General features: G+C 43.1%; 2 protein-coding genes and 2 non-coding genes across 4 annotated transcripts in view; all 4 read right to left on the bottom strand.

Moving 5' to 3' along the window:
- prkcz (protein kinase C, zeta) overlaps positions 1–6,292 on the bottom strand; it is a 112,817-nt gene extending 106,525 nt beyond the window's left edge. The window contains exons 1-2 of the mRNA XM_085258572.1: positions 6,192–6,292; positions 5,963–6,089 (exon numbers count right to left, since the gene is read on the bottom strand). The gene's annotated coding sequence lies outside the window, so the exon portion shown is untranslated. The remainder of the gene's footprint in view (positions 1–5,962; positions 6,090–6,191) is intronic.
- Positions 6,293–8,325: 2,033 nt separating this feature from the next.
- rpl10 (ribosomal protein L10) lies at positions 8,326–12,059 on the bottom strand. The gene is made up of 6 exons (XM_085260047.1): positions 11,959–12,059; positions 10,917–10,975; positions 10,076–10,183; positions 9,041–9,179; positions 8,795–8,957; positions 8,326–8,535 (listed from the first exon to the last, which is right to left on the bottom strand). Exons 1-6 carry the CDS (start codon positions 11,979–11,981, stop codon positions 8,380–8,382), a joined length of 648 nt encoding a protein of 215 aa, XP_085116173.1. The 5' UTR covers positions 11,982–12,059; the 3' UTR covers positions 8,326–8,379.
- On the bottom strand, positions 8,610–8,742 carry LOC146550985 (small nucleolar RNA SNORA70). The gene has a single exon (XR_014890309.1). It is a non-coding gene; the product is annotated as a small nucleolar RNA SNORA70 (small nucleolar RNA).
- On the bottom strand, positions 10,672–10,804 carry LOC146550984 (small nucleolar RNA SNORA70). The gene has a single exon (XR_014890310.1). It is a non-coding gene; the product is annotated as a small nucleolar RNA SNORA70 (small nucleolar RNA).
- Positions 12,060–16,321: the final 4,262 nt, after the last annotated feature.

The following is a 16,321-nucleotide window of genomic DNA, read 5'->3' as shown; positions in this document are numbered from 1 at the left end:
TGTATTATTAACTGCAATAGCCGGTCGCATGACAGCCACGGGAAGCCGACGGGTAAAGAGATCGGTTGTTATCGGATTACGTTGTTGAAGAGAAATTGTTCAAACCATGTTTCCGAAGTAACAAAGAGGCGACTGGATTGCAGCCATTCAAAGATCAAATATAACGTCCCAGAACACTCCAGCTCACAGGTTAGTCTGCTCCAAGCATTTACACGAAGGTCAGTGTTTTTTAGTAGTTAATACGTCATTTTCACAACATAATTGGTGATATAGGTTACAAGCAAGTCTGGCGCTGAACAGAAATTGTGGCGCTATGCTCCTTTATTTATTGTGCATAAATAGTGAATTGTCCTGACACAATATTGCGTTTCGCTTCTGTTATTATGGTACATTGACAAAAACATATACGTTTATTCACAGGATAAAACAGGGTTTTTTGTATCACTAATTGCCCAGTACGATTACAGCATGCAGTATTGTTGTCACTGCTACATTTCTGTGATGAACCAGAAATTATTTCCACTACTAATTAATTACCGTTGAGCTCAAAGGTTATATTAATAAACGGTTAAGGAATGTGTATTTATGACGACGATTTGTGAGATTGGTAAACTTATGATATGTACGATGGTCTTTCGTTCTACACGGTGCATTTCAAGGTCCTGCACCCATCCGTCGGTAAACTGTACCTGGACTTGTTGCAGTGACCGGAAGTTACTAAACTTCATGAGTGTATGCACTCACTCCAAGAACCGTATGATTATTAATATGCATATAAATAAAGAAGCTATTTTGTGCAAAGATGTCAACTGTAAGAATGCTGTGCATAAACATTTACTCTGCTCCATGTATGATGATATAGTGACTGCTCTGTATAAAAGTGGCACACTGCTTGATAAACAATATAAGCATAAGAAACCTAACATCAGACCTGGCTGGAAAGAACATGTATCCATGTACCATGATGAAGCTCGCATAGCTTATAAATGTTGGGCCATGGCTGGAAGACCTAAACAAGGCCCAGAATTTGAACAGAAAAAATGTGCGAATGCCAGATATAAGTACGCTGTTCGCTTTATAACTAAAAATGAGCAAATGCTAAGAGCAGATTCTTTGGCCAGGAAAATGCTGTGTAATAATACGGCAGATTTTTGGAAAGAGGTGAAAGCTCTTAATAACTGTAAACCATCTCTACCATCAACTGTTGAAGGTGTTTCTGGGGCAGATAACATTGCAGCATTATGGAGACAGCATTACAGTGCGTTGTTTAACTGTATAAAAAGTGAACCATATGAGGACAATCTTGACATGAGTAATGACACAATAAGTGTAAGGACACATGAAGTATATGAAGCCATTCATAGGTTGTCTGATAATAAATCCTCTGGTTTGGATCACATCACTGCAGAACATTTAAAACATGCTAGTGTAAGGCTAGCTCCTCTTCTAGCACTCTGTTTCACTGGGTTTATGATTCATGGCATATTACCAGACTCAATGCTGTGTATTTTACTGGTACCAGTTATGAAGGACAAAGCTGCAAAAGTGAGCTGTTTGGATAATTACAGGCCGATTGCACTAGCCAGTATTTTATCTGAGGTGTTAGAAAGAATCTTGTTTGACAGAGTTAGTGTGTTCATCTCTTCTCTGGATAATCAGTTTGGCTTCAAAGCACGGCACTGACATGTGCATATATGCACTCAAGGAAATAGTCAGTTTGTATAGGGCTAAAAATTCATCTGTCTTCATGTGTTTCATTGATGCCTCTAAGGCTTTTGATCGAGTGAACCACAGAAAACTTTTTGATAAATTGAAGAGACGGGGAGTTCCTCAGTACATCGTGAGGATTCTCTCTTACTGGTACGCTCGTTAGAACATGCAGGTTAAATGGGGAAGCAGTATTTCTGCCCCCTTTGGTGTCAGCAATGGTGTTAGACGGGGTGGGATTTTGTCTCCAATTTTATTTAATTTGTATGTTGATGATTTGTCCATACAACTGAGAGCCTGTAACACTGGGTGTATATTAGGTAAAGCACTGATAAATCATCTTATGTATGCAGATGACCTGGTTGTTTTTAGTCCAAGCAGTGCTGGGTTACAGGATCTTCTTAATGTCTGTACTGAATATGGTGTGCAATATGACATTGAGTACAATGCTGCTAAAAGTGCTGTTTTGATATGTAGAACCAAGCAGGATAAACAGCTAAATTTCCCTTTGTTTAAACTGGCACAAAAAACTCTTGAAGTTCATAAAAAGGTGAAATACCTCGGTCACTTTATTACTGAGCAAATGAATGATGATGATGACATATACAGACAACGGTGTAAGCTCTATGTGCAGGCAAATACTATTGCACGCAAATTCAGCTTTTGTTCACTTCCAGTTAAAGTGGCTTTGTTTAAAGCGTATTGCACACCGCTATATACTGCCCCCTTGTGGTCATCCTACAAACAATGTAGCATGCAGAAGCTGCATGTTGCATATAATGATGCGATGAGAATCCTTTGCAGGATACCTAGAAGTGGTAGTGCCAGTCAGATGTTTGTAGCTGTGGGTGTCTGGACTTTTAAAGCACTTTTAAGGAAGCTAATGTTCAATTTCAGAGAACGACTGGATGGTTCGAGTAACAGTATAATTTTAGCACTCACAGATCCGACAGTGAGTGGTTCCCGTTACTCATCCAGTCTCAGAAAGCACTGGTTAAAGTGTTTGTGTATTTATTGATTTATTTTAAGTAATTGTGTTTTATGTATATTATGGTTTTATGTTTTTACAAATGTTTTAGATACTTATTTATATACATATATATATTTAATGGTGTATACCTTGTGTTGGGGGGGGGGGGGGGGGGGGAGTGTTGTGTGTGTGTGTGTTTTTTTTTTTTTTTGTCTTGTTTTTATGGACATGAAGTCTGCCAATTAAGATTGAATTGAATTATAAAGATCCATTAGAGTGTTCATCATATCGTCCTATATCACTCTTAAATGTAGATTTAAAAATACTGTCAAAAACACTTGCTCTCAGGCTAGAGCAACATCTACCATTGTTAATTTCTCCAGATCAGACAGGTTTCGTGAAGGGTAGGCATGGTTCTTTCAACCTGCGCAGGTTTTTGAACATATTACACACCAAGTCAACTACAACCCCTGAAATTGCCTTATTACTCGATGCTGAGAAGGCATTTGACCGGGTGGAGTGGGATTATCTGTTTTATACTCTGCATAAATTTGGATTTGGCCCTAATTTCATTTCATGGATTCAGTTACTTTACTCCTCACCTATGGCACGTGTTAGAACAAATTCGTTATTCTCTTCTTATTTCCCACTTCTCCGTGGTACGAGACAAGGTTGTCCCTTATCCCCTCTTCTTTTTGCATTATCAATTGAACCACTGGCGATTAAACTGCGAGCTGACAGTTGCATTAAGGGCATCTTCAGAGGTGACCAGGAGCACAAAATATCCTTATATGCTGACGACCTCCTGCTGTATATGTCAGAGCCTTTATGCTCTCTTCCCCGTGCTCTTGCCATTTTTGAATGTTTTGGTAATATTTCAGGTTACAAGTTAAATCTGCATAAAAGTGAACTTCTCTGTGTCAACTCTATAGCCAGAAAGATTTCATTTTCAGGTTTTAAATTTAGCGTTAAATCAGGGTATGTGACCTATCTGGGGGTTAAGGTTACCCACTCATACAAAGATCTTTATGAAAGAAACTTTGTCCCGCTGCTTAAAAATACTGAGACAGATCTTCAGAGGTGGAACAATTTACCACTGTCATTAATTGGCCGCGTCAATTCTATCAAAATGAACATACTTCCCAAGTTCCTTTACTTATTTCAATGTATCCCATGCTACTTACCCAATAAGTATTTTATAACACTGAATAAGCATATCTCTGCATTTATTTGGAATGGCAAAAGTCCACGAATTCGTAAAGATTTCATGCAGAGGACTAGGCCAATGGGTGGATTAGCCTTGCCAAACTTTCAGTCTTATTATTGGGCAGCAAATATTCGTAATATGCTGTACTGGATGAGTAATGTTACTACAGAGACTCCAGCTTGGCTCCAAATTGAGTCATCCAATTGTGGCAAAATTTGCCTATCAGCTTTGTTGAGTTCAGCTCTCCCATTAGAACTATACACCTATAAACGTAACCCTTTGTTGTATGACTCGCTCAGAATCTGGGTGCAATGTAGGAAAAGGTTGGGGTTACACTTAATGTCAATTAAAGCACCTATCTGCTCAAACCATATGTTCCCACCCTCCATGATGGACTCTGCCTTTAAAATATGGGAAAGTAATGGCCTTAGAAATATCAAAGACCTTTTTGTAGATGGGATTTTTGCCTCATTCACGCAGCTCCTGAAGCAGTTTAATGTTCCTCGGCAACATTTTTTCCGCTATTTACAAATTCGTCACTTTGTAACGAGTCGATTTCCTTCATTTCCGGAACTACCTGAGGAAACTTCTTTGGATAAAATTATTAATATAAACGTTCATAAGAGAGGGGCGATTAAAGAAATCTATGCTATACTATTAGATCTTCAATCTCCTTCTCTCTTCATCCTTAAAGCACAGTGGGAGAAAGACCTTGGGATGACTATAACAGATGAGCTCTGGCAATCTTTTCTCCAGAGGGTACACTCTTCTTCGATATGTGCCAGGCATGGGCTCCTTCAATTTAAGGTCCTACACCGATTACATATCTCCAAGGAAAAGTTAGCCAAGTTCTATCCAGGAGCTGACCCTCTGTGTAACAGATGTAAAGCAGAAACAGGTTCGCTCCTTCATACCTTTTGGACATGCCCCAATCTTCATACCTATTGGGTGTCTATATTTAACACTCTGTCAGAGATGTATAACGTTAAATATGAGCCTTCTGCTCTAACGGCTATCTTTGGGGTGATACCTCAAGACATCACTTTGCCAAAATGCTATTCGAATTCTATTGCCTTTGCTTCACTTATCGCAAGGCGCCTTATACTTTTAAGATGGAAGCAGGAAGCTCCTCCCACACATGAACTGTGGCTTGCGGAGCTCATGAGGTTTTTACATTTAGAAAAGATGAGATATACACTGGCAGGTTCAACCACCAAATTTCTTAGGGCATGGCAGCCATTCTTGATGTACATGGAAACATTTAAAATGACCACCTTATCATGACCAGATACCATATCTCTATATCGCTATCATAGCTAACTGTACGCTGAATGTCCCTTATACATTTTATTTTTCTATTTGTTTGTTTGTTTTTTGTTGTTTTGTAGGGGTTTCTTTGGTTTGTTTGTTTGTTTTTTCCTTCTCTATTTCTGTTATCTTTTGGGGTATTGTAAATACTGAACAGCAAACTACTGTATGTTCAATGTTTTGTTGTTAACATGCTGCTGTGACTGAAAATAAAATTTATAAAAAAAAAAAAAGAAGATTGAATTGAATTGAATTGAATTGAATTGAAATAAATATGCTAAGATGAGATAGCTGACTTCATCTAACTAGCAAATGTTGTCCAGGCTACGTTGGTGATGCAGTTTTTTTAAAATGTGTATGATATTTTTGTCATGCGATTTTAAAGCTGGTCCTACAACCGCATCCAAGAATAACATGCAGCGTATCTCAGAACTGTCGGTGAAAATTATTCTTGGAGCTAGGTTTAATTGAGCTGCATTTTAAAGAGGTGCAATTTCACAATTTGTGTATATTTTCTAAGTTCACTATTTTGTCATGTGTTGAGAAAAACACAGATTTTAAAATTACATGGTCTAATATTTACATTTAGCATAACTGCAACATTATTTTTTCGTTTTTTTTTTTAAAGACTCGAAAGGACTTGAAATTCAAAGTTTCAGACTTGTGACTTGACTCGGACTTTTACACCAGTGACTTGAGACTCGACTCTGACTTGCCTGACATTACTTGAGACTTGACTTGAGACTTGAGGATAAAGACTTGAGACTTACTTGAGACTTGCAAAACAATGACTTGGTCCCACCTCTGGTAGCAGGCTGTACCAGCTGCTGTAATGTGAGCTCCAGCTGTCAGGTCTTGAACCCAGACACACAGCTTAGTGTGTAGGAGAGTGCAGCTCTGTAGTCATAAACACACAGCAGCAGATTACAGTTCACACGCTCCACTGAGACGGCTTTTCCTTCGCTCGCTCCTTCTGTGGGTCGTCAAACTACAGCTTACCAGCTCTGGGACTTCTTGGAATTGTAGGGTGTGTTCGCTTCTTACTCCTGTCTCTCGACTGAAACTCAAAGCTACCCCCGCCACTCTGTTTCCTGTAGGAGGGACTACAAGGAGGAAGCAGCAGGAGATCTGCTGCTGTGAAAAACTTTCTTCTGTTTGTCAGAGATCAAGTCTTTATCAGGAAAATCATTGCAGACATTAACATTTGAATACTTCAAAGTAAAAAACCACAAACCTGCCTGGTTACACATATATGACTTAAGTATTTACTGTGAGGAGGCAAACAGTCCACAGATGAACAGATCAGGTGTGGGAAGTTTAAGACAGCCTGCAGGTTAAAGACGTGTACACTGCTCCAAAACATTCAAAGAAGACTTGTTCATCAGAGCTTAGGACCGTGTCAGTTACACTTCAGAGATATTGATCTGGTCAGTTAGCAGAAAGGGCTGTTAAACTAACAGCAGGGGGCAACACTGAGGAACCTGAAACAGGAACAGCTTTACAGGTGGAGGCACCTGACGTGGTTCACTCCTCAGCGTTTCTAACTCGGATCAGTGTCCTGCTGGGAATCTGGGATGACACCTGGAGTCCAGCTGTGGAATAATCACACGGTGTCCTCCCACTCACAAGTCCGGATCTGTGAACTGTGTCTCACAGCCAGTGTCCAACACCTGGCACAAGCTACGCTGTGGCATACAAAGACACAGGTGAAACCAGCCATCACCTGAATGCAAGGAAGTGTCCACTCCCACCGCTGTCCAAACTTTCATACTAGATTTCATTTCTTTGTAATCTTCTTGCCAGTGATTCCAACAGGAAATCTAGAATCACCAGTTAGCCCCACCCACTAACAGATGTCTCTGGACCGTAGGAGGAAGCCAGCCAGGAAAACACGGGAGAACCTGCAGACTGTCCTCCTGTCTCCAGCGGACAGGTCGGCCTGGATGAAGCAGGGACACACCGGTGCCAAACAGATGGATGAAAACAAACGTTACGGACTCCAAACGTACTGCAAAAACTGTTTCTCACAGAAATGTCCCACGAGAAGCGCAACAGTGAGCACTGAACTACATACAGCAGTACAGCTGGTGCTATGGTGGGAGCTGCAGACGCTGAACCAGGACCTTCATTTGGTCTCCTTAAAAACAGAAACAGTAGCTCCACCTACTGGACATTATATCCCTAAGTTAACCAAAAATAAATAAATGGTAAATTTCCTGTATTTATATAGTGCTTTACTAGTCCCTAAGGACCCCAAAGCGCTTTACATATCCAGTCATTCACCCATTCACACACACATTCACACACTGGTGATGGCAAGCTACATTGTAGCCACAGCCACCCTGGGGCGCACTGACAGAGGTGAGGCTGCCGGACACTGGCGCCACCGGGCCCTCTGACCACCACCAGTAGGCAACGGGTGAACAGCGATGGCAGCAATAATGTGTTTGATTATCTTCTAATCCTGATTTGCCAACACGTTTAGCTGTCAGCTGTTCCCGATGCTTCAGCAGCTCGTCAATAAGAACACAGACGCAAGTTCATTTAAAGATCTTTACCTGAAACGCAGCAACAAGTCAAACTGAGCTGAGAGCATGGACACGTCACAGGTCTGATCACTGCAGAGCACTCATCCTACTCAGCCGCTGTTCTTTAATGTTACAACTTTGTTCTTATTTTGGTTAAACTGGTGTTTACAGTACAGCTGCAGCTCCACGTGACTGTTACCTGTCAGAAGGTAACATCCACCTGTGTTCAGTATCAATGAATGTGGATACCTGTTCACGTCATTTGTGGGACAGCAGAGAGAAGACAGACGAGGCTTTCAGCATGTTACCTTTACAGTCCAAAGCGTGTTCAGTGTTTCCTCAGCTGTAAATTAACAGAATTAAAGGCTGAATACTTTGAGCCCCATGAAGGAGACCATCAGCTGTTAGTGTGGGACTGTATGCAGTTATAGAGGTTAGGATCTGTAACGATCCTCACACACACTGCTCACACTTCAGTATAACTCCTAACACCTGTGGTAAGATTAATGTGTCCAGTCTCAAGTGCAACTGGACACCACGTTAGAAAACCTCCCCCAGACTTGATGTGCGATTTCATGTTCAATGAAGACAAAGCCACGCTCTCATCACTTTTGTAATCAAAGCCATCTTTATTGATTATGTGGGCACAGAGAGCAGCCTCAGACTGCGTGCAGGGCCCTCCAGCGGGCCAGAGGGCCTCTGTTGGGGATGTATTTGACCCCACAGCCATCAGGAATCAGACGCTTCTCGGCCATCATGTCATCAAAGTCACAGGCGTTGAACTTGGTGAAGCCGTACTTCTTGGAAATGTGGATCTGAGGGCGAGAGCACAGACATGGGTTCAGCCTTTCAGTACACTTACTTACACTAAGTCCCTGATGAAGACACATTTTGTCTCAGTGGTCCCTTAAAGCACTCAGCACCTCCCAGCTGAGGACATACACAACCAAAGAGTCAGTGTCTGCAGCCTTTGCACACCAGAACCGCACCACAGCGAGACCGGTCGGCTTAATAAGCTGCAGAGGACTCACGTCACTTTACATTTATTACAGCAGAAGCTTTGGGAGCGTTTACCTTCTGACGACCAGGGAACTTGAACTTGGCTCTGCGCAGAGCCTCCACCACGTGCTCCTTGTTTTGGGCCTTGGTACGCACGGACATGATCACCTGACCGATGTGCACGCGGGCCACGGTGCCCTGGGGTTTACCAAAAGCACCACGCATTCCAGTCTGGAGCCTGCCCGACACAAAACAAGAGGATTACAGGATGAGCCAGACTGCGCTCAGTGCAGCAGGGCTACGGGTCAGTCAGCCTCTCACCTGTCAGCTCCAGCACAGGACAACATTTTGTTGATGCGGATGACGTGGAAGGGGTGCAGACGCATGCGGATGTGGAAACCGTCCTTACCGCAGGTCTTCACCATGTACTTGTTAGCACAGATACGGGCAGCTTCCAGAGCTACAGGGGTTGAAGCACAACATGCATGAAGTTATAGGCACCGCTGTTTGTGTTTGCCAACAACCCTGACTGACTGCAGCATTAACACGAGCCAGACAAACTGAGGAGGAGGGGCTTACTGAGGTCATCACACGAGTGAGAGCTGTGCTCTGACGTCTCTCTGAACCCAGGACTCGAACGCAGTCAAGACAAACTTTACTGTTCTAACCTGGAACCTTTACTTTCCCCTAAGACCCAACACTGCAGCTACCAGGCTCAGTGCATCCTCTAACAGGAACGTACTCATGCAGGCAGCAGTGCATGCTTCCTTACTGAGTAACGTGCTCAGGGTGTGGCTGAGCAGCCTTCCTCCTGTTACCCACTGTGATACAGCAGACCCTCCACAGACGAGTCACACATTAGCACCAAGTCTATCTGCCTGATGCACTGAACCTGTGACGAGCCCAGTTTAACGTTCCTGGTGCCAGTAAGCAGCTGTGGCCCAGTTTAACTGGCTCCTTCCTCATATACACGAGTCTTTATGGAGCAGCTTTAAAGCTCGCAGAGAGTGTGTGTGCTGTATACTAGGATAGTTTTTATATTTAATATACAAGCTGTTACATTAGGTTACAAACATCTCACAGCTATACAATAGTTTCCCACAGTAGTAATCAGTACCCCCCCCCCCCCCGAACAAACACTGGGAACAGCCAGTGATCTAAACTGGAAAACGAGACTGGCTCATTCAACTATAACACCTCTAACAAAAACTTTAAAGCAACCTGGTCTTTTAACCACAGAGGCCATCGTCTCACTGTCTTTATCAGTAAACTGCACTCACGGGCCAAAGTGTGCTCCTACAAAGAAGCACACACGTTACCAACAGGTGTGTTAGTCGTGGCTCCTGGTCTCCTCACCTTCTGATGACAGCTGCTCGTACTCATCAGAGACCATGTGGCCGCACAGGGGGAACTCATCCACCTTGGCCTTCTTCCTGCCCAGGTCAAAGATCCTGATCTTGGGGTCTGATGAGAACAGAAGAGGAAGGATAAGAACACTGAAACTCACGTCTGCATCAGCGAGACCAACTCATGGGCTTTTCCATCAGCGCCTACTCGGATCGACTGGAGTCACCTGACGCAGCTGTCGTCATAGCAACACGTCCCGAATAAACGTGTGACACGAACACTCCAACAAAGGTGGATGTGGAGAACATACCTGCTGCTCGGCCTGTGGCACGTCGTCAGACTCGGGGAACGAGACGCTCTCGTGATGCTACTGCCCAGCCAATCGGCGGCCTGCAGTCTGATGACATCACATTTTACTGCCTGCTCGGATCGTTTGAAACCCGGGCCAAGCAGGTACGATAAAGGTACCTTTATAGTACCTGGTACTACTATGACCTAATGGAAAAACGCGCTGAGCCGATCTGAGTAGGTACCAATGGAAAAGCAGCTTTAAAAATGAAACAATGATGACCAACTAATTAATTGTGAGCCACACAGCAGCAGCATTTTGTCTCAGTGGTCCCTTAAAGCACTCAGCACCTCCCAGCTGAGGACATACACAACCAAAGAGTCAGTGTCTGCAGCCTTTGCACACCAGAACCGCACTACAGCGAGACCAGTCGGCTTAATAAGCTGCAGGAGTCACAGCAGCCCACTGTGACAGTTCGGTCCAGAGGGGTGACCGTGATGTCACCTGAACATGGTCCCACTGAAGTGTTACAGACTGAAACAGGAAACATGGAGAACGTACCAGGCACACCCCTGCAGAAGCGGGACTTGGGGTACGGCTTGTTCTTGCAGTACCTGTAGCTGTGAGAGGAAACACACGTCACCAACACTGAATCTTAGTGTAAGAGGTGGACAATCTAACAACCCTTCAGCCAGCACGCTGGACCACATCAATCACATGCTGGCTACGCAGCTGTAACACCATCTGATTGACTGTAATCACAGAGTTTATGATGTCAGAGCAGGAAAGATGAGACAAAAACTAAAAAAGCCAGAGTCTGTTCAGACACACATTTATCCTGTGATGTCTGACCTGTCAGGGACTGTGAGACCGCTGTAACCAAGTATTCTTCATAAAACGACAATTATCCCTTTTATCTGATTGTTCATCAGCGAAACCTGCTTGAAGCATAGCAACAACGTGTGTCTGACCCCAACCACGTCTATTTAAAACTAACAGCTAAATATAAAAGTGTCTTCTCCCAGCGGGTGTTTTAAAGCAGGACAAACAGGAGAACATACGGCAGCCTATCCTTGAGTCAGTAACACAAACTGATTCACACCGACGATCAGGACATTTCCTGTTTTACAGACGTTAAATCAAAACCAACAATTTATTTATAAAAGAAACCGCGCAGTGAGGACTCTCACAGTCAGGTGACCTTCGTGGGCTTATAACAGGGTCAGAATATTTGGTGACGGAATTATTTTATACCACAATAAACTGTGACTCGGAGCTTTTAAGTCTCTTCACGGCTTCAAACAGACTCTGGCTGGGGCTGAAAGTAGTAGCATTTAGCTTGTACTGTTATCGCACCGTGCTAGCGTGCCCCGTGAACGGACTGCTTTACGGCGCTCGTTGTGAACACAACATTTAAATGGACTTCACAGTGTAGGACGACAGAAACGCCGGGTTTTATAGCACATATTATTATTTTTATTCTTATTCCTCAGGCCTGGGGCAGGCCAGCACCGTGCACATGGCGCCGAGCAGGAGCCGCTGCCATTTTCCTCTGAAACACTCGCTCGGCCCTTCGCTCAAACGGGGTCAGAAAATGACTTACCAGCGGGCTGGTCGGCGGCCCATGGTTGCAATCTGGAAATTAACGAATAAAAACAAGTTACTAAACTTAATCTGGACAAAGATAAGTCAAAAAACAGCTTTAAATTAACCGGTATGATGGAGAGCCGAAGAAAACGCGACCTCACCACGCACTCACCTAATGGAGGAAAGGAAGAAGACGTCACTTCCGCTTTGTCATATGGACAGAATGGTTCACGAGGGAAATTTTTATATTCATGTACGCGTTATTTTTGCTTCAGCGTAGTTTTATTACAACAATAAATGATTACTATATGGATTTTATTTAAAAACACAGTTGTAAAAATTCATTTAAGGGCTCTTAACGAACACCAAGTGAATGCTGGGAAGTGTAGTTGTATGCAACGTCAATGAGGCGGGTTAGCTACATTTAATTCAAACATAATTTTATTTAGTAGAACATACTGTAAATCTTCTCTGAGCCCAGACTCATTTAAAATGGAATCAGAGAAGATTTACAGGCCAGGAATACATTACATTAGGATTAAACAAGAAATCTATCTGTGCTCAGAGAAAATATAATATTTGTAGAATCACAGCCTATTGTCTGACTTGGTATCAGTGTGGTCCTCTTCCAAAAGTCTAGCAGCTGATCTCAGTTCACAGACATTTGCTGACTTTTGTTAGAAGAAGAGGAGACGCTACACAGTAGCAAACTTTTTCTCAAATGTTGTTGCCATCAAATTCAAAATACAGGGCAAAAGTCTCAAGGAAGTCTGACAGTGTTACTCTGCTACTCTTAGTATTTAAACTGTCTTTGAATAAGCTGGCTGGGAAACACAAGGCCCGGCCCTGGAGAACTGGGAAGCACACAGATCAGGTTTCTGGAGACCTGGCAGAAACAGAATTCATACTGTCTGAGGCTGGCACAGAAACGAAATTAGCAAAGGCTCCGTGGCAACCTGGGGCAGCCTCCAGCTGGGGCGGCTGTTGGAGCACCACTGGAGCAGCCTCTGGATCCGTGACAGCCTGAGGTGGCCTCTGGGGCAGCCACTGCATCCAGGGCAGGCTGTGGCACCCTCCAGTGTGTCAACACAGACAACCACTGGCACTCACATTCACACGCATTCTTTCCAGTGTCAGTAACTACAGCTTACAACTTTTTCACTTACTTTTCTGCCACTGAACAAATGTTTTCTTGCAATTCACAAGTTAAAAATTTTCAGTTAATATCTCAAACTTATTCAGAAGTAAATCTAAATGTAAACACAGCCAGTGAGTAGGTCACAGACTTACCTACAGAGTGGAATAACTGTTTTCATTTCCAGTGAAGCTGTGCAACATCACATCCGCCGCACTAACAAAACTAGACAGATTATCTATTTACATGTATCAGCAGTGAAAAGGCGTGCACATCCTTTACCTGCAACAATAATTCTGTTAGCTCAGTGTGTAGTGAAAATCAGCACGTTCCAAGGCCATTCCGCCGGTTGGCCAATAGGGGGCGCTATCATACCATATGTCTCGAGTCTCCTTCACTGTACCCTTCTTTGGCTAATTCCTAAAAGGAACAATGAGCTCATATCTGAAGTTTTGTTAATAGAGAACAAATGTTCTGTTGCTAAAGCATGTGAGGAATCCGAGCTTTCGTCTTACTCCAACATAACTCGACATAACAAGGAGTGTTCAGCAGTGCAGGACCAGCTGAAGGTTGGTCATGCTTGGGTCTGGCTCGTACAGGCTAGTACAGGCATTATCACATGCCTGTGAGATTCCTGACTCATATGCACACGGAGTTTGTTAAAGTTTTATCCTTTTGCAAGTAGATGTATTTAGGAAGTGGCAAAACACTGCCACTCCCTTGTGACTCTTTCAAAAACGCCCATGAACTCTTTCTGATATCCCCCTATAGCCTCGTGTGAAGGTCAGCTATGAGTTCTCTATCTTGTATGTTGACTCTGTTTTGTCTGAATTTGCTCCTGACTCTGGCGGAGCTAAAGGCCAGTGATGACGGCGGGACGATGGAAAAGGAGCAAGGACCAAAAATGGTGCTACAGTATGTGCCCGTTCTGGTGACAAATGACACACACACACACACACACTGTAACAGAAATAGACCAGTCGTTTTCAGGCTTTAAGGCATCCCAGGCTGCAAAATAAAAAAGGTGCTTCTGTTTTAGTACAAGTACTGATACAACTGATGGTCCTGTTCTAAGACGACTCTTTGTATTACCCACAGATGATGTTTGTGAGTTAAACAGGCTGTTCATATGCCAGCATCGGCCTTCGCTCCCATTAGTATCTGAAAGTCTGATTTCTCATAGATGCTAATTTGAAAGTGCTAGCTGATATCCTTTCTATCTCATTAGCATGTTAGTGAGACTTTTCTTTCTAACATGCTAGCAGGCTTATCAAAAACATGTTTTGCATCAAAGCTGGCCAACAAGGAGGTTAATAAGAGGAAGCATTAGCTGCCATGATCAATCACAGTAGCTTGCTTACTTGCTAATGCTAACTCTGTGTACACACAATGCACAGAAACCACAGCCAGCAGCAGGTTGCCTTCCATGCTGGTCAATCATCAGTTTGCACATATGTGCTAACAATCAGAAACAAAGCTCCTGGCCTCTCACACTGAGGCGTAGTTTCCAACGAGATGCAAAGCAAATGATGCTTCCAGTGACAATAGCCAACTGTGTGCACAGATTTAATTTAAAGAGTGGACACACATGTGTGAGAAACTTTTGGAAAGTTATTAATGAAACCTACTGTTGTTCTGCTATGGATAGCTGTGGGTCATCTATGAATTAGAAGGTCGGTAAACTGATCCCCAACATGGCCAATATCTCCCCGTGGGTGTGAGTGTGAACGTTAGATAAACTGCCTCACCGTGGATTGAGGTGTTGAGGCTTGTAGTAAAACGTGCTACATAAATATTAGTCCATTTACCATGATGAACAGAGAAAATATCTAGAGATCCTTTTTCTTCTTTTTGGAGCAGGCTGTAGGCATGATCATTTCTGCTATAATTTTTGCTCTTGCTTCATTTTTCAAAAGTTGCCACTTTGTCACCTCATGAAGTGTCTCAAGACTAAAGCCAGTGCAACGTACCACTGATGGCACCACTGCATACTTGCTTCAAAGCATCAGATGTTATTCAAATATCTCAACAAGAGGAACTAACTCAGACATTTAACTAAATTCATTGGCTGAATCTGGGTCATTTTAGGAATTACTGCTGTTCTGATAGGTTCAGAAGTCTGTGAAGCCTTTGACCACTAACTGACCAACCAAGTTACCAGTAAACTAATCTTATTATTCCAGATATTATTCCGACTCCTTCGGAGACGATTGTGCCATATGATTAAAAACGCACAAATGTTTAAAAGTTGACTTTGTACCTCAGCTAAGGGACGTGTTAAACCTTACTTTCAGAGTAATTCTACCCCTGTCTGCGGTTGTGGAATTCCCCGTTGATTCTAAATCAGGATTCCTTGAGTGCTGTGTGTTTCTTCTATAATGTCTCTGCTTGCAAACTGCAAATCAATTTTCTGAATTCAACAGTCCTCATGGTTCCTTCGATATGCTAAAGATGCCACAATCACCACAAGGGACATTGCAAGTCGCAGCTTGCACACTGCAAACTGAACTTCAGATGCAAACCAACATGATGCCACAGCTCGTCCTTTATATTCTGTCTATGAATTCTGTTTTCATGCTGTTTCCCGCCTCATATCTTCAGACACAAGAGTCAGATCATTCTCTCTGTCTACTCCTCCAAAGGTAAAAAGCTTAAAGTCTGAAGAAATACAGTGAATTATTAGTGTGTTTGTATTAGAATACATAAGGAGGACTGTGCAACAAGCAGAAGACGGCAACAATCATGTTGTCAAAACAATTGCTTTTTCTGTGGTTTCGTGGCTACATGCTGCTCTCTTGGGAACCCAAATAAAGAAATACACTATCGAGTTGTTCATTCTGCCAACCACACCCTCGCACACTGACACAGTTATGTTTCCATCACTACAGAAAATACTGAACGACTTCTTCTTTTATAAAAACCGACCCTGGCCCTGACTCCCACATGCTTCACTCTAACACTCCACTAGGTGTTTGTCTATAAAGGGGATTTTAGCGCCCACAGTGTGACTGTGTAAAAATAAAGTATGTCCCCACAACATGCCCAATACAAATATACACACACACACACAAAATTACACACTGATCGGTGTGGCTGCTGTAGGGTGTGGTAGGTGACACACTGTGTGCTGATGTTAAAACGGAAATGTGCTGGGAGGTGTATCTGTTAGAGTGTGCTGCCTAGAGCTCAGGGCCATCTATGCTCTTCATCAGTCTGAACACTCCGTGGCCAAAGAAGAAATCCC

This window comes from Mchenga conophoros, linkage group LG20 (assembly GCF_057382185.1).
Source record: "Mchenga conophoros isolate Kocher_MC1m ecotype Shallow Benthic linkage group LG20, M_conophoros_male_GT1.1, whole genome shotgun sequence".
NCBI lineage: Eukaryota > Metazoa > Chordata > Actinopteri > Cichliformes > Cichlidae > Mchenga > Mchenga conophoros.
This window is presented reverse-complemented; position numbering and strand designations above follow the sequence as displayed.